Source organism: Rhipicephalus microplus, chromosome 1 (assembly GCF_043290135.1).
Source record: "Rhipicephalus microplus isolate Deutch F79 chromosome 1, USDA_Rmic, whole genome shotgun sequence".
In the NCBI taxonomy this organism is placed as follows: Eukaryota; Metazoa; Arthropoda; class Arachnida; order Ixodida; family Ixodidae; genus Rhipicephalus; species Rhipicephalus microplus.
This window is the reverse complement of record NC_134700.1, coordinates 251,196,039-251,218,439: the sequence shown is the minus strand read 5'-3', so window position 1 is coordinate 251,218,439 and position 22,401 is coordinate 251,196,039. Positions and strand designations below refer to the sequence as shown.

Here is a 22,401-nt window from a genome sequence, read left to right as displayed (position 1 = left end):
GGGATAGGGATGACGACACCCACATACAGAAGTAAAGAGAAGATAGAGAAAAATGGGGACACGGTCGAAGGATTCCGAGGAGTCTTGTCGACGGCAGGAGATGGCGTAGGCGAGCCGGTCGGCCAGAGCTGCGCTGTCGTCCGAGATCGCGGGAGCTAACCCGTCGGCACGGAATACAGCGAGCGAGTCCCCTTGGTCTTGTCGTTTTATCGCTATCTTTGCAGTGAGTGTAATTTTACCAACCCGCCCAAATCGATAGATCAAAAGATTTTGAAAATTGAAGCTCAACGGGACGACTGACCGGCTTCTGCCGATCTGAGATTGAGTCCATCACAACACAGGAAAAGAAAAGTATAATGCAAGCAGCCGGCCACCAGGGAACAATGGAAGGCAAAAAATACATATGTCGCCATGTCCAGCCCGAAATCCTACAAGTGTCAAGTGTCATGGGAGTGGGTGATCGAGCAGGAAGGAGAGTCTGCCCTGAAGAGAGATGCGGGAAAGTTTAAGGACTCGTTTTTCATTGCTAGACACAACATTTTAGTGAAATAACAGACAAGAAGGCCAAAGCCAGTATAGGGTATATAATTTATATAAATGTATTGCAAAATAATGTGACTGATTCCCTGATTGATTGATATGTGGGGTTTAACGTCCCAAAACCACTATATGATTATGAGAGACGCCGTAGTGGAGGGCTCCGGAAATTTAGACCACCTGGAGTTCTTTAACGTGCACCCAAATCTGAGTACACGGGCCTACAACATTTACGCCTCCATCGGAAATGCAGCCGCCGCAGCCGGGATTCGAACCCGGACTGATTCCCTGCCAGGGGCAAGTCCACTTTCGTCCACTTTTCTTTCTTCACATTCACATTACAATTACTAGTATTAACATTTTCTACACTTCCGCTGGCGCCCCGCCGCGGTGGTCTAGTGGCTAAGGTATTCGACTGCTGACTCACAGGTCGCGAGATCGAATCCTGGCTGCGGCAGCTGCATTTTCGACGAAGGCAAAAATGCTGTAGGCCCGTGTGCTCACGTTTAGGTGCACGTTAAAGAACCCCAGGTGGTCGAAATTTCCGGTGCCCTCCACTATACGGCGTCTCTCATAATCGTATGTGTTGGGACGTTAAATCCCACATATCAATCATCGTCAACACTTTCCTTGGCATCATTGTCTATTAGTTCTGATCGATGGTGCGTCGGTTTGAGAGAGGTGGTGGTTTGGAAGTTGGGAAAGACCCGCTTTCCATGTAACCATCAAGGGTCCGATCGGCACGGTCCATGGAAATCCAAGAAGTGATGTCAACTTCCGCCGCATTTCTCCCTATTCGCAATATAGGTGGGCGTCCGGTGATAATGCGAATATAACCCAGTTAGAAGGAAATGCCCCACGCATGGCTGACTTATAAACGCACTAAAATTTCACCGCCGTCATCCAGCGGAGATAGAGAAGGTGATCGCGGAGGTATATACGTATTTCGTGCCGCAGTTGTCTCTCGCTCAATCTAACCACCAATGAATTGCCATGCAGCGCTGGCTTATCAATTGCATGAAGCTGAAAATCGAGTAATATTATACAGCTGTTTCTCAGAGAATCTTCGCAGCTTAGGGAAAGTTCCTTCTCGTCCAGGATTAGAAACTTAGAACCAAGTTACGGCAAAACAACTCCCGCTGAAAAAGAAGTTGTTCAGCATAACTGTATTTCCCAAATCGGTGACCACGTTGCCGATTGATTTGCTCTCGCGTTGCATTCCGCTACTTACCTGCTAGCTCAGATGATAAAGCGACGATCCTGGAGGGGCATTGGTCACGCCTTAAAAAGCGTTGGTTCAGAACAACTTTTGTTCGCAATTTTCGAAGCAGATCCAGACTAGCGGGTTTTCTATCAGAATAAATGGTTTCAGCTTTGTACGCTACAAGCCTATTTCAAACTTGGAATGTAATACATTTTTGTAAGCAGAACGATAGAAAAGGAATGGGTCGAAGGGCCTGTTTTGAAACAGGCGAATATGCCTTATATTGGTCATGCGAATGGTGTCTTGAACACAGTGAGCATAAACACGAAACGTCAAAAAAAAAGTGACTTCAAGCTGCTCAATCACTTCGACTTTGCGCAAGCGTGATGTTAATGAAATAAAGACGGCGATAAAGAAGGCATTGAGGGCCGAAGCACTCAGCTTCGTCACAGCAGCCCGGACAAACACAAAATGAGGGACGAGAAACGGATCCTAGGATCGTGATGTCATGTTTCATTTTATGGCGTGTCGCCAGTAACGAAAGATAGAATGCAACGTGCCGTATATTATAGTCAGGGAGACCCTTGTTTTTTTTTCTTGCTATTGATGAATAATATCAGCCGTTTTCAAGGGCAGTGGAATCTGTCACGTGAGTTCAACTCTCGTATTCAATTGCATGTGATCAGATTGATTGATTTGTGGGGTTTAACGTCCCAAAACCACCATATGATTATGAGAGACGCCGTAGTGGAGGGCTCCGGAAATTTTGAGCACCTGGGGTTCTTTAACGTGTACCCAAATCTGAGTACACGGGCCTACAACATTTCCGCCTCCATCGGAAATGCAGCCGCCGCAGCCGGGAATCGAACCCGCGACCTGCGGGTCAGCAGCCGAGTACCTTAGCCACTAGACCACCGCGGCGGGGCAACATGTGATCAGCAATCACGATTACTGAATGTAAATCAAGGTCAATGTCGGCTCGCGACACGTCTTTTTTCGGCTAAATAAATTATAACGTATATCAATCAGGCGGCGTAAAACCAACTTTCATTCAAACGCCTTTCCATGATGCGGCAGTCTGTCAACATATTTGCACAGCCCAAGACTACGAGTAGTTACGACGTAACTACTCGTAGTATTGCGCTGTGCAAATATATGTTGATTCCCAATCACCAACTAGCCCAAGCATATGTCTTATCAGGCAGTCTGTCATTGATTCACTAAAATTGGGACTTACGTCCACTAAACTTTGAACGTGAGCAAACTAAACGCACAGCATGTTCCTCCTGCTTTTTGAATTTCCAATCGCATAGAAAGATCGTCGCTTGTTCCAATTAAAGGCTAGCCATAAATTAGCTAAGTAATGCAGTGTTATCATTAGCTGCAATCTGTGCTCAGCGTGCCGCACGTTCATTTGCGCAGTGTTCCAGAACAGCGCCCCCATCAAAGCAGGGACCGAAGCACTGAGGCGATCCGTTAATGCACGCATATTCATACAGAGCTCCCTTTGAAAACGGACGGCGCATGCTCGAGACGAATCAGCGGCCCGAACGTAGCCAATCGAAATCCCGGATGGGGCCCGAGATTGATTAGACTCGCTGCACGGGAGCACACTGCGTGAAGGGTGAGAGGGCATGCGCTTACTTTGCGCAATTTACCTCCTTTGCGCAAAACGAAATTGGGCTTCCGACACATTAGCCGGACGGTAAGATAAGGAAACGTTGTAGTTTCATGCTATAGAGAAGGAAAAGTACCCATGTCGAAGTAGTGACCCCCCTACGAAAAGGATTTCTGGCAACACCACTGGTACGCAGGGCTGTAGCTACGAAGTATTTTGTGTGTGTGTGGAGAGGGGGAAAGGGAGATGCGCTTATTGAAGGCCATAAAAAGCACCTATTTTCTTAAGTCATTCTCGGTAAAACACTTTACTCAGCCCCCCTCCTACTCCACCTTCTTTTTTTTTTTTTTACGAGCCTGACCATACGCAAACAACCACTGGCGCAGCTGAAACGCTTTCGGATTGTGTTGAATTTAACACGGAACGGTAAACACAACCACAAATTACACGCTACCATCATTGCTAAAACAACTTCATCCCGGGTCCTCGCATATCGAAGCGTCCTGCTGGCGTTTAGATAAAAACTGTACAGACGTAAAAAGCAAATGTTTCAGTGCATTCAAAAACGACGGAAAGCTACCCATCGCCTTCTCTAGCGCGCTCCGGCTCCAGAGGCCGCTCCACGTCCCGCACCCGGAGCGGCTCGTCCAACAGGCCAAGATCCAACACCCCCTCCGGTGGTAAAGGCAAGTCCTATCTAACGTGGGCCGATAGGGCCCGTGGCAACCAAGCGCAGGCGTCCAACTCCCAGGACTCGCACGACCCGCGTCTCACGAACGAGCTCAAAGAGCTTAGGCGTGCCAATGATAGTCTTAGGAAAGAAAACGCCCAGTTCAAGCAGGAAATCAGTCGGCTAGCCACCGAGATAGCCGAAATACGAAAATTGGCGCTCAAACCGCCGGCTCCTCCGGCCGCCACGAGTTCGCCGGCCATGGACACGGCGGAGGCTCCCCCCAAGGCGGGTGCAGTGAAGCGTCGCGCCCTGGATAGCTCAAGGGAAGACGAGACTCTGGAGCTCCTTTCGGAGCTCAAGAAGGCCATCTCCAACATACAGTCAGGCCTCTCTCAAGTACAAGAAATGATCGCGCACCCCCAGCTGGGTCTGGTCGCCCTCAGCGAGAGAATACTTAGACTGGAGGGGACCCACCACGGATTTTTACCAAGCACATCGACAACACCAGTCCCAAACTTGAACAGTGTCATTGCCCCGCCGACAGAGGGTGCCATCCTGCAGGCGGCCCTCTCGAAACCCATCCCCAAGCCCAAACATGGATAACGAAACTAACGTCATAACAATGTGGCAGTGGAATTGCGCAGGGTTCGTCAGCAAACGGGCGACCCTGCGACAATACCTAAAAGGCATAAAGGATAAACCCCAAGTTATCACCTTGCAAGAAACGATCACATCATCACACATCAGGCTCCCTGGTTTCGTCACTGTGGCTTCCACTGAAGGGGGAAGGGGGTTGGCCACTCTGGTCAGTAAAAGGTTCACGTGCATTCAGCGAGACCTCGGTCCAGCGGACAATGGGGTCGAGTACGTCATGACGGAACTCCTAGTCGACCCCCCTAAGCGGTGCTTACGAAGGAACAGTATTTTCATATTAAATGTCTACTGCAGGCCCAGCGTACACAGAGCCAGGGCTGGTGGTCTTCTGAAGAAGGCCGTGCATTTTGCCGGCTGTCAACCTCTTGTCGTCATGGGGGACTTCAATGCCCAGCATCAGGCGTGGGGTTACCTCACCAATACGAAGAAGGGTAGAGACATATGGCTCACGGCAACGGAGGAAGATCTGACACTGGTAACCAATAAGGACTTCCCAACCAGGAGAGGGAAATCGGTGTGCCGAGATACAACCCCGGATCTCACCTTTGTCAAGAGTCTGGAAAACGTCAAATGGACCAACACAGCTATCGACCTCGGTAGCGATCATTGCATCATCGAAGTGCTCATAGAGGTTGCCCGCAACAAGACGAGGACCTTGAAGTTCATCGACTGGGACTTGTTCCGAGCCAACCGCTCCGAGCGCGCCCTTTCCCCGGATGCGGACCTAGACTCTTGGTGCGACGGGTTAAAAGAAGATGTGGCCAGCGCCACCAAAGAGGTGACAACCGATCTGGAGGTGGACAGGATGGACAGTAGGCTCGCGCATCTGTTGGAAGCCAAGCAGGCACTGCTCACGAGATGGAAGACTCAGCGCCATAACAGAAGACTGCGCAAGAAAATGTCCGAAATCAACAAAACGGTAGGAGATCATTGCAAGGTCTTATGCAAGCAGCAATGGGATGAGCTCTGTGATTCTATGGAGGGCCAACTCAAGACAGGTAAAGGCTGGAGACTCCTCAAACACCTACTGCACGACGGCAACGCCAAGTCCAATCAGAAGAGAGCTTTGGCGAAAGCTGTCCATTTGGCCACTGACTCAACTCCAGATGAGGCGATCACGGAGAAGCTCATAGACAAGTACCTGGCGGCCACGGACGATCCGGTACCTCCCCAGTTTCCCGACTACGAGGGGCGCGACGCGCCATCGATGGACGAGGACTTCACCGTGGCTGAGGTCAAGCGGGTTCTCGCATCCCTCAATAGCAGATCCGCCCCTGGGCCAGATGGGGTAACCAACAAAATGCTCAAGCACCTCGACGACGACTCGATCGAGTTTCTTACAGACAAGATCAACGAAATCTGGCGCAGCGGTCTCATTCCCAAGAGCTGGAAAGCGGCCTGCACAGTACTGATACCCAAGCCGGGTAAGGCACCGAGCATCGAGAATCTTAGGCCAATCTCGTTGACGTCGTGCGTCGGGAAGGTGGCCGAGCACGCCATGCTCAACCGCCTCACTGACCACCTCGAGTCTAACGAATGCTATACCCACAACATGATTGGCTTTCGGTCGGGGCTCTCGACTCAGGACGCCATGAAGCTGATCAAGCACCAGGTCATTGACTCCGGCTCCACCGACACCAAGGCGATTCTTGGATTGGATTTGGAAAAGGCTTTTGACAACATATCACACGCCTTTATTCTCAAGAGCTTGTCTGAGTTTCACGTCGGCAAGCGGGCGTACAATCTTGTGCGCTCCTTCCTTTCGTCGCGGTCCACCAGACTGAAGATTGACGATTTTTTGACCCACGAAATTACCCTTGGGCCAAAAGGGACACCTCAGGGGGCGGTGATCTCCCCGACGCTGTTCAATATCTGCATGATCAACCTGTCGAGGGCCTTGAACAAAATCCCGAACATTAACCACACGATCTACGCAGACGACATCACCATCTGGTGCCTCAGCGGATGTGAGGGTCAGGTCGAGAGTGCTTTGCAAGAGGCCATCGATGTGACGGAGCGCTATGTCATCCCCACCGGGCTAAGGTGCTCGCCCGCTAAGTTCGAGCTCTTACTGTATAAGAAGAGGCCCAGAGGCGGTTCTCACCGGTCCTGGAAGCCAGCAATGGAGAGCCACATTACTCACCGGTAACGGCTCCCCAGTTCCGCGGGTGGACACTATCAGGGTCCTTGGAATGTTTATCGAGTCTAACGGAGCCAATGGAGCCGCCGTCAAACGCATTTGTTCCAAGACCGAAAGCGCCCTCGGACTGATTCGAAGAATCACTAACAGGCACCGCGGAATCAGGGAGGACAATCTGATCCGGATTATCCACGCATTCGTGCTATGCCACCTCGCTTATTCGGCGGCTATGCACAACTGGCTCGTGTCGGAGCGCAACAAAATCAATGCCCTAATCAGAAGAGTCTTCAAGCTGGCCCTTGGCATTCCCGTTCGAACGCACACGGAAGACCTCCTGAAGTTGGGAATCCACAACACGTTCGAAGAAATTGTCGAAGCCCAAGAGTTTGCACAGTTTGTCAGACTGTCTGGCACCCCAGCGGGTAGAGCCATACTCGGCATGCTGGGACGAAACCCCACGGTTGTCGGTCCTGACGCTGTGAAGCTGCCCAACGACGTAAGATGCAAGATCGAGATTGCGCGGATGCCGCGCAATATGCATCCAACCTACAACGAAGCACGAAGACGAGCCAGGGGTAAATCTCTGCTCGCCAGTGCCCGCTTGGACAAGGATCGAGCCTGCTTCGTCGATGCTGCTTCGTACATTCAAGAAGAAGCCTTCTCCTCAGTGGTCGTCGACTGTGATTGCAGAGTCATCAGCTGCGCTACCATCCGCACTTCTAGTTCCAGCGTTGCAGAGCAGGTTGCCATTGCTCTTGCATTGCGGACGGTGTACATGACACAATTTATTCAGACTCCAAGGCCGCTATCAAGGCCTTCCAGGTGGGTATGGTGGCTCCCCAGGTCCTACAGATTATTCAAAAAGTCAAAGACCTCAAAAATCACTCATTGGTCTGGTTTCCTGCGCACCTTGTAACCATTGAGCGTGCCTCGCTCAATCCCAACGAGGAGGCGCACTCGGCTGCACGAGGTTTGACTGACCGTGTGCCGGGTAACGCGTCATCTCCTGGGCGACCTGAGCCTCTCTGCTCGTACAACGAGATATGCAAGCACCACTATCTGTCAAGAAGACTGCTGCCTCTACCACACTCCTCGCTATGCAGGGCCCAAGCTGTTACTCTCCGACTGCTACAAACAAACACTTACCCGAGCCCTGCGGCACTGCACACAATGTACCCTGAACGGTTTCCAAGCCCGGACTGCCCCTTGTGTGGTGGTTATGCGGACTTCGAGCATGTACTGTGGGGCTGCGCCTCTGCCGGTCCCCCTTTCACCCAAGAGGAAATGAAGCGACTCATTAAGGCCCAGGACCAGACCTCTCAAATCCTGGCCGTCCAGAGGGCCCGCGCGAGGGCCGTCAGGTTTAACCTGATGGTCCCCGAGTGGGCCAGGTGACGCTGAGTTTACTCGCGTCTATTGTGGACCGAATAAAGTTGTTTCACTCACTCACGGAAAGCTACCCCGCGTGCAGTTAGTGCAGTACAGCCGACACACCCATATACTCATGCTTATCAGAAAAAACGAAGACTGTCTTGAAAGTGCTAGATAGCTACTCGCGAGTACAGTTAAAAAAGACAGGAATACCTAATAAGGATTATGGACCGCATAGATGTAACAATACGGGGCCTAGAACTAATAACATACGTAATGAAATCATATCAATTAACAAAATAAACAAATAAAATAATTTATTTCACTACACAGTACATGCCTGATGTTAATAAACGATGCGTGTCGTCAGTTAGGGAAAAGTCCACACAGCACCCCTCCATCACTGATAACGTGTATCAGAGTGCTCAGCGTTTTCACACACACACACACACACACACACACACACACACACACACACACACACACACACACACACACATCACTTTTTTTAAATGCGAAGCATTTCTTGGCAAACCTCAGCGACTTTGAGCGTATCTATCTATCTATCTATCTATCTATCTATCTATCTATCTATCTATCTATCTATCTATCTATCTATCTATCTATCTATCTATCTATCTATTTGTCTGTCTGTCTGTCTGTCTGTCTGTTTGTCTGTCTGTCTATCTATCTATCTATCTATCTATCTATCTATCTATCTATCTATCTATCTATCTATCTATCTATCTATCTATCTATCTATCTATCTATCTATCTATCTATCTATCTATCTATCTATCTATCTATCTATCTATCTATCTATCTATCTCTCTGTCTGTCTGTCTATCTATCTATCTATCTATCTATCTATCTATCTATCTATCTATCTATCTATCTATCTATCTATCTAAGCGCCTACGATTTTTAGCTCTCCTGGCCGTTTGGATAATGGTATCAATACCAAACTTGGTATGGAATAAAATGACTGCATGAAAAACATATTTGACTAGTCATAACGTGAAAATCATGACATGTATGCCATGAAAGTCATGATTTACATTTCATGGTCCAGCAGCTCTTGCGGTGGTTTCATTCACATGGCGTGTTGCAAAACTGGTATGGTATGACATCATTGCATGGCGAACGCAAGCGACAGACCCTAACATGAAAATCATGACATGCGTGTCATGCAACAACATGACTACATGCCACGCTCATGATGCGCTCGCGGCCGTTTCACTATAGCGTCACATATACCAAATTTGTTATTACAATACGTGAATGAATGACGAAGGTATGTGACTGGTTCAAACATGATAATCATGAGATGTGTGTCATGTTACAACATGAGTACATTCCATGCTCATGATGCGCTTGCGGTCGTTTCGCTAGTTTGACTTATACGAAATTTGGTATTACGGGACAAAAATGTATGACGAAAATATCATACTGGTGCAACGATAGACATAAGATACGTGTCATGTAACAACATGATTACGTGCTACGCTCATTATGCGCTCACAGCCGTTTCGCAAGCTTCACATGTACCAAACTCGGTATAACGCGACGTGAACGGACGACATAGGTAAATGACACATCCAAACATGATAATCAAGACATGCGTGTCATGTAAGAACAGGACAACATACCACACTGATGATGCGCTCGCGGCCGTTTCGCTAGCTTCACATATGCCAAGTTTGGTATTACGTGACGCCAATGGATGACGAAGGTATGTGACTGGTGCAAACATGATAATCACGAGAAGCGTGTCATGTGAGAACATGACTACATGCCACAGTCAAGGCACCAATACATTTCGACATGATGCGGTGCGCGTGCTCGACGGCGTTCATTTTGTCGCATCACGCCGGCAACATCATTTACCTCCACCTCGTAACGTTGTGTTAATTTTAAAGTGACATATCAACCTTCCTCATTCGTGCTTCGCATATCATCGATTCCCACTGTACGTAGGATCTGCCTTTTTTTTTTCTTTTGACCTGAGGCAAGTCAATAAAAACTATTCAGACTACCAATTTTGACAAGTAGGAGGGGCACAACGCTTATATAAATAGCCATAACTTACCGGCCACGGTGGTCTATAGTGGCTAAGCCAGCGGCTACTGACCCGCAGGTCACGAGATCGAATCCCCACCGCCACGGCCGCATTTTCGGTGGAGGCGAAAATGCTTGCGGTCCGTGTTAGGATGGCCTTATACATGTGCACGTTAAGAAACCCCAGGTGGTCGATATTTTTGGAGTGCTCAACTACGGCGTCTCCCATATCATATGGTAATTTCGTAACGTCAAACTTCCATAGTTATTCTATAATATTATTATAACTTCAGCTCCGTCAACTTTTCAGTGTTTTAATCTTCTCACAGTAGGCATGCTTAGAGACTCGGATTGGCGGCAAGACGTCTCCAGATATTTTCAACACACGACGCTTTACATCAATAGTTTAGAATAAACTAGCGGTCTTTTCAGGCAAATATTCTAAAAATTTGACAGGGAATGTTAAAAACACGCAATAAAATGCTTGCTAACCATAAACAAAAAATAAAGAGGTTAACTTGTGTGACGAAAAGTACGACGATGTGTCATGCGAATGTTGTGTAGGCAGTCAGTGCTGACATCAAAATTGAGGGCTATTGCACACAATTTATTTATATAAAATAAAACAAAAGAATGTATTTGGGAGCACGATGATTTATGAATCATAATAGCAAGAAAAAATATTTACTGATTGGCGCAGCTACGCACCAGCTGAGGAAAGGGCGGAGCTGGTGGGCTCACCATTCCCCTTTCCTCCCCCTCACTCTCACTTTCCTTGCCACCCCCTTGTCATGCTATACTACATATGCCTACACTATGTTTCACCTTTTATCCCATCATTTCCCTCTTTCACCGCCTCACTTGTCCTTCCAACCCATTGAGAAATGGCTCTGCTACGCTGCCTTTCTCTCCCCCTCTTTTCTTTATCACTGTTTCTCATCTTTTTCTTAGTTCTCTATTTTTCTTTATCTTTATGTCATGCTCTGTTCTTTACTATAGCTGTTTTTTGTGTGCCTTTATTCCTTTTATATTTCTACATATCTTTCTATTTTTTCTTTCTCTCTGTAGCCAACTCGTCCTCTCGCCCATCAGAGTTATTCTCACAATTCCTCCTCACCCTTACATTCCTTTCCTATCGCCTTGATATCTATACCATACAAATATAGCCCATGCTTTTCCTTCTCCCCCTCATATCCCTCCATCTCATCCTCACTCCTCTTTCCCACCCCCTTACCACACTATACTATATGCATGGCTATGCCATGATATGAGCTGCTTGGCCCATACCGCTTTTATATGGCACATACCCCCCCCCCCCCTTTTTTTTTTTGGTCCTCGGATCACATTTAACGCTATATGCTTTAACGATTCCACTGTTAGAACATCCGTCAGTGTTTCACAAGGCCTGAACGATGCAGCACCAAGTGCATTACAAGCACCACTTGTCTTGCGGACCACATTGCACGACGTATAGGGCGTCAGTGAGTATCGATCGCGCGCAAGTACATCCAAGTGATAACAATAAAAGAATATAGCGACATGCAGGGAGCAGCGAGCTGTTCCACACCTGAAGCGGAACATTCGTTACTCCTTTGCTACTAATGAGAACCGTTAATCAGCGACTCGTTAGATGCACACGGTCTATCCCGGTTAATTGAACCATTTGTCTGCTCCCGGCTGATGCTGGTCGGCCCGCTTCGCTGACGTAAGAGCAACGCGAAAGTTTCCACGGGAGAGACGCGTAAACGGGGAAAGGTGGAGAACTTTAAGGCTAACATAATTAGAAACAGCATCGCCTCCTCCGTGCACGGGAACACCGGAAGGCCTCGGCTCGAATGGCGTTTCTTCTCCGCAATGCGCTCTTCTTCCGCGTTATCGATGGAAGGTCATGTTTGCAAATCGTTTGTTATCGACAGTTCTCCTCGGCAGGAAACTAATGATCTCATTTCTCGCAATGTATGGCTTCTCACAGGAGGCGCCTTCTGGGAGTAGCAGATTCCTTGTTAAGGATGCTGCTTCTTGTTCTACTGTGTTGTTGTTTATAACTACATGACAAAATAGGAAGCCTGCGCTATATAATGAAGGGTCTGCAGTCAGGGCGATGAGACGGAAAAGTTCAGCGTGTAGAATAAAGAACTAAAACTGTATGAACAAGATATGTGCAACAAAAATGACTTTAGCTGGTGTCATCAGCGCAACCGTGTACTTTAAACAGGTACACGTGAAAGAACCCCAGGAAGCCAAATTAAGTGGAGTCCTCCCCTATGACATGACTCATATTTTCGCCGTAGTTTTGGAACATATAGCTTCACGAAAGAACAGAATTCATATGCATGCAACTATTAAGGGAAAAGCCTTATGTACTTCATCAAACGCGAACATCTTCGGCGACAAAGTTCACGAGTGATTAAAAAAAAATCCCCGTGCGATGACGTCACCATATGGCTTTATTAATACATTACAAATAACCAGAATCAGTGACGTCATATGACGACCCTACGGCATCATAGGGTTACACAACGTGTCGTCGTGCGGTGACGTCATCGCAAGGCATCGTCGCTAGGGCAAAGATGGGGCCGACCACGGAGGCAATGTAGAACCAGATTAGGTGCGGAAAGCTTGCAATGCCTCCGATCATGGAGGCAGTGCAACACTTTACGCTGGGTGCAGAGCGAGAGTGGCGGTGGAGGGGGATCAATTTACTGACGGTGAAGAAAAAATCCTTCCATCTCCACGAGGCGAATATGATGAGTGGGGCGAAGCTGCAATGCTTATCGGTAAAACAGTTTGCCCACACATCACATAAAGACAGGACACGTTGTTATATAGTTGATCGCATACGCACTTACGTATACGATGTTTATTATTTACATATCAACGCAATTATGCACACTTGCGAACACCCAAGATGTAATCATTTACATATCTTTGAATTTATATGGATTACATTAGTAATTGCATCAGTGATTACCAAGCTGTGGGACGCGTTTAATTTTTTGCTTGCGAAGATTACGATTTTTTGGTTGGTGAAGTATGTGGCGAGAGGATCTTGGATGAGAGATGAGATTGTAGCTTTGGCACGGAACTGGTCATGGCGTATAGAGCCGACGGCGGTGAGGTCGCGGTCAAACCACAAGTGGTCGCATTCCTTATGGCCTTTACACGCACTTGCCGCACAGCCGCAAGTCAATTGGCGACGCTGAGGAGGGTGAAAGAGCGTCGGTGATTGGCTTATTTGTCCCCCGCTTGCGTGCAGCAGGGGTCCCGGCACGTGCGTTGCGGCTGTGCGGGAAGTGCGTGGAACGGCTCTTACAGCCGTGGCCGAACGAGCTATCGCGGAAGCCGAGCTTGAAGCGGGAGTCGGTGCCCGCTTCAAGGCGCCAGATCAGGTAGTGACCGCTTTTGGCACTTGGCCGCTGCATCCCGCACCCGCTCTGATTGGAGGTTCTCTTCCCCGGCCGCATGTGTGCCGTCTCCGCTTCGCGGGCTCTCACTTCGGGATCCGCTTGTCGACGAGCCCGCTTTGCTTCGGCTGCGTGAGCCCTCGGCTTCTGCCGCCGCCTTCGAATCGATGCTGGTGCTGGTTTGCGATAGCTGCCGACGCAGGCATCCTTAAAGAGTGCTTACCAGCGCAAACGGCAGGGCGGGAGGGGACAGGAGAACAGACGAGACAGACCCGAAACCACGCCGAGGGACTTGACCCGACAAAGAGGAGCTTTGCCCCTAAAAGAAGAACAAGGTGACTTTCACCTTCGAGAGGTCTTTAACGAATACATAAAGGAATCTGTGACATTTTGACGCAACACCAGCACGTGATCTGTAGATAAGCGTGGATAGCCTCAAACTAAGCTAGTATTAAGAATTGAGTGGTAAAAGTGTCACTAACGCGAGAATGTATACAATCGCGGTTGTTATAAGGTAATAATATAAAAATAAAGCATCAGAATTACATTGCACACTGTGCACGTAGCTAGTGAGATCCCCGGACAAAGTTTGGCTACCTCCGTCCGACAAAATATAACTGATATATGGAGCCCATCTGTCAGTGCTTAACATGTCATGCCGTTGCAATGCGAAATTTATGGATGATAATTTAGCGAAACTTTCACAAGCAGGCTGCAGCTGTTCCTTTTTCCCTCTTCTTTTTGCGAATGCTGAAAGCTATAGGGTGCTCAAGGCAAGTGCGCGGAAATCGTTCCGTATTTCCTTTCGAGAATTATCTTAAGCTGAACGTCTCTTTCAACAAAAGTTTTGACATTATTATCGGTTGTCGATAAATGCCACCAATAAGGGCACTGCGTTGCAGGCCATTTCGGGATGAGGAAATAGAAATGAGATGAAGATCATAACTAAAAAAAGGACGTAAATGAGCAAAGTACGAAGTTAAAATTAGAGCAAGACATATAAAATAAAACACAAAACAATATAGCGTAACTTCCACCGGAGGCACGATGCAAAGAGACAGCGGAGCCGATGGGCTTTTGCTGTTAAGCATAGAGTAGCTTAGAGGCCAGGGTCGTCGTGCGCTGTCGTCGTTTCGTGTAGTTTGGCGTAACGTTGACCCTTGTCTCTTCTTCCTCGTGTTCTTCAAGCGCCTTGATGATGATATCAAGCACGGAGCACTGATGTTGCATGCTGTCTTGGCGTAACGCAGGCACAACTGGACCCGCTTAGTGCGATGCATGTGTCCCATTGACCGATGACGGACATCTGAAAAAAAAGTGACAACAGCTGCCCCACTGCCTCATAAGCGCATTAAGCTGCAATCCTTCCACCAAATTCCTCGCACGAAGAGATTCGAAGTAAGTTGTATACAGCCTAAGGAGAACTTCATAAACTAGGTGAAAAAAAATCACAGCATATCCACGGAGTGAATGGTGATGAGTGAGGTAAAGCGCTGGAGGGTTTCCTCGCTAAACCGTGAACCATCCGCGAATATAGCCCACTATATGTATACATCATGAAAGACGTGACAAACGCTGTATATATTTATACAAGAAATTTTATTATTCGTAAGTGGTATACCTATTCGTCCCTTCCGTTCCCCCTTCATTATAACGGCTTTATGGTCTGTGAAGTGAAAGATCGGTGATGGGGTGTAGTGGGATGTTTGCGAGGACGAAGTAGTGGGCAATTTGCAAAGGTGGAACTATAGGCGGTCACGTAACAACAAGGGATGGACACAGTGGGACAGTCTATGGTTCTTTAACGCGCCCCTGGATACGAGTACACGACCATCTTGCATTTCATGTAGGCTACTTCTCAACAATATTTGCTTTATGGTCGGTGAAGTGATGGATCAGTGATGGGGCGTAGTGGGATGTTTTTCAAGGACGAAGTAGTGGGCAGTTAGCAAAGGTGGAACTATAGGCGGCCACGTACATACATACAATGGATGGACAGACCCACAGTTTTAGGAGCGTCGCTTTTAAAAGAAGAAGTTCAGGGCAGCTCATTTCCGGGTGTGGTATACACAATAAGCAGCTCCGCCTGTTGTAATGTGCCGGTGGCTTTGTTTGTGCTGTTTATACACCAACCATTTCAGCTCATTTATGTTTCTTTTATCGGTGTAGATAAGAGAAAAAGTCGACAGATTTAAAGTATACCTTGGGAATCGATGTTATGCGAAGCATGTAAATGAAAGGTGAATGTGTTTCAATTTTTTTATTGGCGCAAACGTCAAAAGGTGACGCTAAAAAGTATAGGGTGTTTCAAGAAACGTGTCCAATATTCTTTAAAAATCAAAGAAATGAGGTGTATGCGTGCTACTAGCGGCGTTGCCTTTCTGTGGCAGAAGGCACCTTCAGATGCGTACAAACATTAATTACGGTAGTGATTATAGAAATTAACACAATTAACTTTTTGACCAGTGCTGATAGCCGGTCGAGTCAAATGGGCGAATTCAAGCCATTCCTACGAATAGCCCATAGCCACTTTGAAATTTTGGAAAAGCGGCCCCTGGTAATCACCGCGGAGAGATGCAATGATGAGCTGGAGAAACCGAAACCGACGCACCAAACAGCGCATCTACGATTCACTTCGACAACGCCCCCAGTGACGACGGCCTCGGTATACGAGACGTGGCATCCAGCGCGCCCTGGGCACACGACCTAGCCTTCCTTCATCAACCTCTCCCTCGCTAGGTCCCGACGACTATGTGTCGTCGTGCTTAAGTTACACGGGGCGCCCGGTAACGTATGCGTTTTTCATTACATGACTGGCGCGTATGCTACGAGACGAAGCCCGTGTGGCTGAAACGAGCTCTGGGTATAACCAGAAAATAGGAAGGGGAAAATGGAAGGTAAATAACGCCTCCTATCTATGCATACGTACATACATGGCGGTCGAAAAGGGGGCTGCAAAAACATAGACAAGCGAATAACATAAATGAGGAGAAGCTCCCGACGACTTTGAACGCGAAAAAGGAGTGAAAGGGGGGTCGACTGTCGGCGGTAGTGGGCGGCGAACGACGACAGCTGGTCGAGCGAACGGGTGATGGCCGTAAAATAATCTTTCTTTCGGTTTCCTCTCGCTCTCTATTTTTTTTTTTCCTCTTTCTACTCATCTCGTTTATGACATGTGCCCCTCTGGCGTCCCGTTCGGATCTATAACACGCAGGGCAGGCGGGTCCTTTTTCCTGTGAACCGCGAACTTATACATTCTGCGCTCTATACTGGCTCCGTCGTGGCGTCTGAAATGAATGGAACACGAGCTACTGGGACAAGAAAAAAACAAGCGCAGAACAGAAGTGCGGACTAAACACGGCGTCAACCTCCGCGGCTATCTCACAAGCACGCTTGCTTTTCTCGAAACCTTGCAGCGAGTTTCATGACGTACAGAGCTCTCGGGCCTGCCACTATAGGTAACCGAAACGATGACTGTAGCAGTCGCAAAGAAAAAAAAAATGTCCGTGTTGACTCAGCTTAAACAACCACTGATCCCATTTCTTGTCCTCAAACGTAGGAATACTCACCCTCCTATGTCTGCATACACAACAAGGCAATTTTAGTAAGCTCAAAGTTTTGTGCCTCATCAAACGCGAAGTGACCGTCGGAGCCGGCTGCGTCGACTCCTACTCCACACGAGCAGGTAGGTATAGTAGGTGGCTCCAAGTGTGGCAAGTACACTTTGTTGAAGTCCTCAAGAAGCCATCCCCCAGTTTTCATTGAGGAAGGACTGCACACCGCTCCCGCATTGGGACGGGAAGGACAAACCTCCCCACGTTGTGGGCTTCTTTGACGCCCTGGAATTGTTGGAACAAGCCGTGACTTCTTCAGGCGTGACGAAAAAAAAAAGAAAACAAAAACATGTGTTGACGTAACCATATCATGCCGATACAATCTGCAGAGAAGAAAAGTAGAAGATTTTCGCTTTCGTGTCATCAAATGCACGAGGGACCATGCTATTTTTACTTCACCGCGTGATGACATCATCGTATGACGTCAAAACAATCGAACGGGAAGAAAAAGAATGCTTTTTTCATCTTCGAGTCACTGTCACGCTCTTCGGGTCAGGCCCCGCCGATCCAACATCGACGTGCGGCAGACTCGCAGGCTTCCACTTGACGCTTCGGCCTGCGACGCCTGAAAGGCCTCGAAGTGGTACATTTCAAATTTATTTGCAGGTCGGTTGACCCGTGCGGAATTGCACGTGTGGTGATGTGCGGGCCTGAACGAAGCGGTCATAGAGCAGACACGGAGATTTGATCACACAAACAAGCATTTAATTAAAACAAAGGCAAAGGCAGGAGTTAGCAAAAATAACAGAGGAATAAAACTGATACGTGATGGAAAGAACATCTATGTAACAAACTATGCTCTGAAAGGACACTACAAGAGGCACAGACTAAAGACAAATACGCGGAATGTTAATAAAATAACGACAAGATGGAAATCAGAAAAGAGGGATACAAGAAAATAATTACAGAATGATCATGGTGGCGCTTTTGAATTTCTAAGTGCGACGCAGCGCACACAACTACGAATATTTAAAAAGAGGCTGGTTATAATAAATTGACAGTTTAAAAAAAGTCACAATAAAGAGTTCCATATGGACCAGGCCAGCTCTTGGTACACGTATACGGGAGTTGACGGGTGCCGCTGAAGATCTCGCCGGCTCGGTAGAAGACGAGCGTGCCCGGAATCGCAGCCGTTTCAATAAGTTGCGCGGGTCACTTCATGCTCGCCGCCTACGCGAGACTCGCGACACCGACGACCGCACTTCTTGCTGGCTGTTCGTCAACTGCCTATTCCGATGCAATCCAAACTTTTTAAGGGGCGTACGCGTGCTCCCGTCTCATCTGGAGGTCATTTCTTTTTTTTTTTTTTTTTTTGACCGCACGTGCCCCTTTTGGTACAGGTGTAGGGAAGACGAAGCGGCGCCATCGCTGGGTCGTTAGTCGCCGGATGTCGTCCTCCCAACACAAAAGCGCCCTTCCTTGGACGATCGGGCCCGCGGACGATACGAAAATTGCTGCGTTTGTGACATTCGGTATGTCACTTAATGAGATCATCGATTGATATCGTCGATCATACAATGGTGGGCCGATCCCGGAGGCTACGCGACAACACCACGTGGGCTGCAAAATGGTTCAGTGGCGGGGTAAGGGTTTCTTGAGCGTTTCGTGCGTCAGTCGAGTTGATGCGCTGCGTGGTAATTGTGGGTCGACAACGCATTGTTACAGCGCCAGAAGTGCAGCGCACTTGTAAAAAATGTTGACGAAAGAAGTGACGAGTAAGCCCGTCAGCTCGGCTGGTGCCCCGTCTTCACAAAGTGCAATGGCCCCAACTTTTGTTTTATCGAGGAAGTATGCTAATGTCAAAGAAACCTTGCACACATCGTTTACAGTGTAAAATGGAACGTAGTTAGTTAGTTAGTTAGTCAGTTAGTTTTTATGTACAATGAGTGCTGAAGCGTAGGCATGCACATGGTTCCTCTTCGGGGGGGGGGGGGGGGGGCAAATGTTCTTCTTAGCACGCCCCCCCCCCACCCAATCATGTCAATCTATGGAGCTGACTTTGCGCCCCCCTATCGCCCCCCCCCCCCTTCTCCCTCCTCGGCGTGCACGCCTATGCTGACGAGGACACCATACGGCGACATCTCAATGAAAGGGTGGGCGTACAGAACGAACGCCGCCAATTTTTGGATATCTTTTTTTTTTTCGGCGGGAGAAGTCAAACAAGTTGTGATAATATAGAGGCATTGTAACATCGCCATCTGATATGAAAACACCCGTCCCGAATGCGATAATACGGTGTGATGATAGATGAATATATCAACCAATCAACCATATAGTTAGCTTATTTACCCACTTTAAAATACCCAGGTTATGAGAATAAAAGCTGCAGTGAGCTTGACTATAGGTTATTTTTATTAATTGACTAATTAGTTAAATAATTATTTAATTAATTCATTGGTAAACTGGGTTACGACCGAAAGGAACACACTGCGACGAGGCGCCGTTGCAGATGGTTCACAATTAAATTGACCACACAAGCTTTTGCTAGAGTGCATGTAAGGCTATTTTGAAGAGAGAGCTCATTTCGTCTATATCGAAACACAATTTCTCGGAAACTGTTTCGAACACCGGACCTCGCCCGTGATATAAATGAAGCCTATAACGCGCATGCGGGTAAATGGACGAAGGAGATGACGGCGAGAGATGAAAGCGAACGAGAGGGATTCTGAGTTTGGGAATAAATATCCACGACTAATTTCATCATCGGACAAAAGTAAACTAATAAAAAAATGAACAAAAAAGATTTTACGATATACTGATCTGACATCGAGTGCCTGCAAGCAATTCCCAATGATCCAAATTGTCAAATTAACTTTACTAATTAATTCTGGGGTCAGACCACGCAATTTCGGAATAAACGCCACTAATACACACATCTGGCACCACAAAACGATCCGCTACTTAGTCCGCACCAACTTTAAAACCCACCTTCTATGCGATGCCCTCGATCCCCAGTTCAAACGAACACCTTCTCCCGTTTAGAGGCCGGCTCGGATCAAAGTGGATCGCCGCCGGTGCAGCGTGGCCATTGAGGCCGCCGCAAACGCGCACAACACTGCAGGAACCCAAATTAAGAGGCGCGGTCATCACCGACGACGCTAATGGAATCAAAACGCAGCTCGCTCGACACGAGCCTTTCCTCTCTTTTCAGGCCGGTGCCCCCGGCTCCTTTTTCTGTGTGCGCCGCACGTGGAAACAACGGCACACCGAAAGAATAAATGGAAAAGCGCACGACCAGAGCGATATGCAAAACGGCCCTGACGCTACAAATCTGCCCTCATTAGCGACTGCACACGTCATCGCCTTTACAGACTACCGTGAGAGCATTTCGTTATTATTATTATTCTTTTTTGATCCCTTCGATTCGTACCTCTGGGAGGACGCTAGCGGTCCCTCTAACGTTCATTCCTGCCTTGAACATAGTCTAGCGCGGATGCACGACCCCAAGTCCTCGGCCGTGGCGACAGAGATCAAGCGTCAAACTTGATTCAACATGTTGGATGTACGCGTAGAAATGCGGAATCAATACGCGTTTTTTTTTTTTTAATCTTCCTGTACTGCAGCCATCTGCCGTTTTTTGAAGAGCGTTGGTGTAGCAGCCGAGTCAACCAGCCGCGGCCGATTGAACGAAAACCTCCAAGATTAAAGACATCCCCACTAGGCGATGGGCGCATGCGCAGTAGAATCGTGAAAATGGCCAATTAGGTGAAGTTTTAGCGATAACGATAAATATTGATACGAAGTGCCACTACCTGGAAAAAACAAGGGAAGCGCGGGTAGAGAAGGAAAACGACGTCGCTTCTACTGTGATCGCGATCTCAGTACCCATTAAAAAACCCCCTAAGTTATACCTCACCTTACGTAACAATATTATCCATTACCGTCACGCGTTGTTCGTAATAAACAAGCCTTACAAGACGCTGCCGACAACTCCACTTTGACGTACGGCTGTCGCGATATAAGAAAGAGCGTTGTTCCATGCAATTATATTACATTGCGAAAATAAGAAGAAAACGTTTAAGACGCTTCTTCAAGTGCAGAATGCGATAGCGTAATTGGGCCGTGTGCGCACCACCTTCTCATCAGCTTGCCATGTGCCTCCCTTCTCAAAGGAAGCTTCAACCATGCCGCGCTAAGGAGCGTCTGTGCGCGTAACAAAAAAGCTATGCCAGAATTCCTACTGCAAGTACAGTTGCAAAGTGCTCACCACGCCATAATTCATCATTCAGTGAATTAACGAAATGCCCACTATTACGGGTCCGTGAGGTAATGCGCGCACCAACACAGCTGCACCCTTTGTTAACGCTGTTACTGATGATGAAGATCAAGTGCGTCTGGGCGATTGTAACGGGAGGGCCCAAGGACCACCACCCTCGCATCGCTATTCACATTGTGACCCATGGTGCGTTTCTACGCTTCTCCCACGCAATATTACACGTGCCATCGCGGCTCCTCACACCATACGAAACCAGTGTATAGGTTTTTTTCTTTTTTTCTTTTTTCTTTTTTAGGAGCTTAGTCGACAAGCTTCTTGCTCGCACCTTGTCTGACGGCGGCAGCCGCCGTGTGCACTACTGTTGCCAGTGACTCTTGATTGATTGATTGATTGATTGATTGATTGGTATGTGGGGTTTAACGTCCCAAAACCACCACATGATTATGAGAGACGCCGTATTAGTGGAGGTCTCCGGAACTTTCGACCAACGGGGGTTCCTTAACGTGCACCCAAATTTGAGCATACGGGCCTACGGCATTTTCGCCTTTATCGAAAAATGCAGCCGCCGCAGACGTAATTCGATCTTGCGACCTGCGGATGCCAGTGTACTCTTCTGCGGTCGCCGCTTAAGGTCGCTGCTCCGGTCACCTCTCCCGTGATTACATCAATGCTCACTAGATGGCGCGCTGCCACCCAATATACCTAGGCTGAAACACAACATATATGTGTTCACCTGTTACAAAGGGCAAAGCCACAAGTCATCATCATCATAATCATCATGATCACCACCCAAAAGATGGACATCATTCGAGAGCAGGGAAGCTTAGCAGCAAAATAGAATTTGAGGACCGATTGAGAGAAATGGGGGAGGAGCGTTGGGCTACGAAAGTTTTACGCTATTTGTACACGAGG

The 22,401-nt window shown here is 48.0% G+C and overlaps 1 protein-coding gene across 1 annotated transcript in view; it reads right to left on the bottom strand.

Moving 5' to 3' along the window:
• Positions 1 to 13,627: 13,627 nt before the first annotated feature.
• LOC142767205 (uncharacterized) overlaps positions 13,628 to 22,401 on the bottom strand; it is a 53,131-nt gene continuing 44,357 nt past the window's right edge. Inside the window, exon 3 of the mRNA XM_075868438.1 lies at positions 13,628 to 13,849. Coding sequence (XP_075724553.1) covers positions 13,628 to 13,849 — 222 coding nt within the window. The remainder of the gene's footprint in view (positions 13,850 to 22,401) is intronic.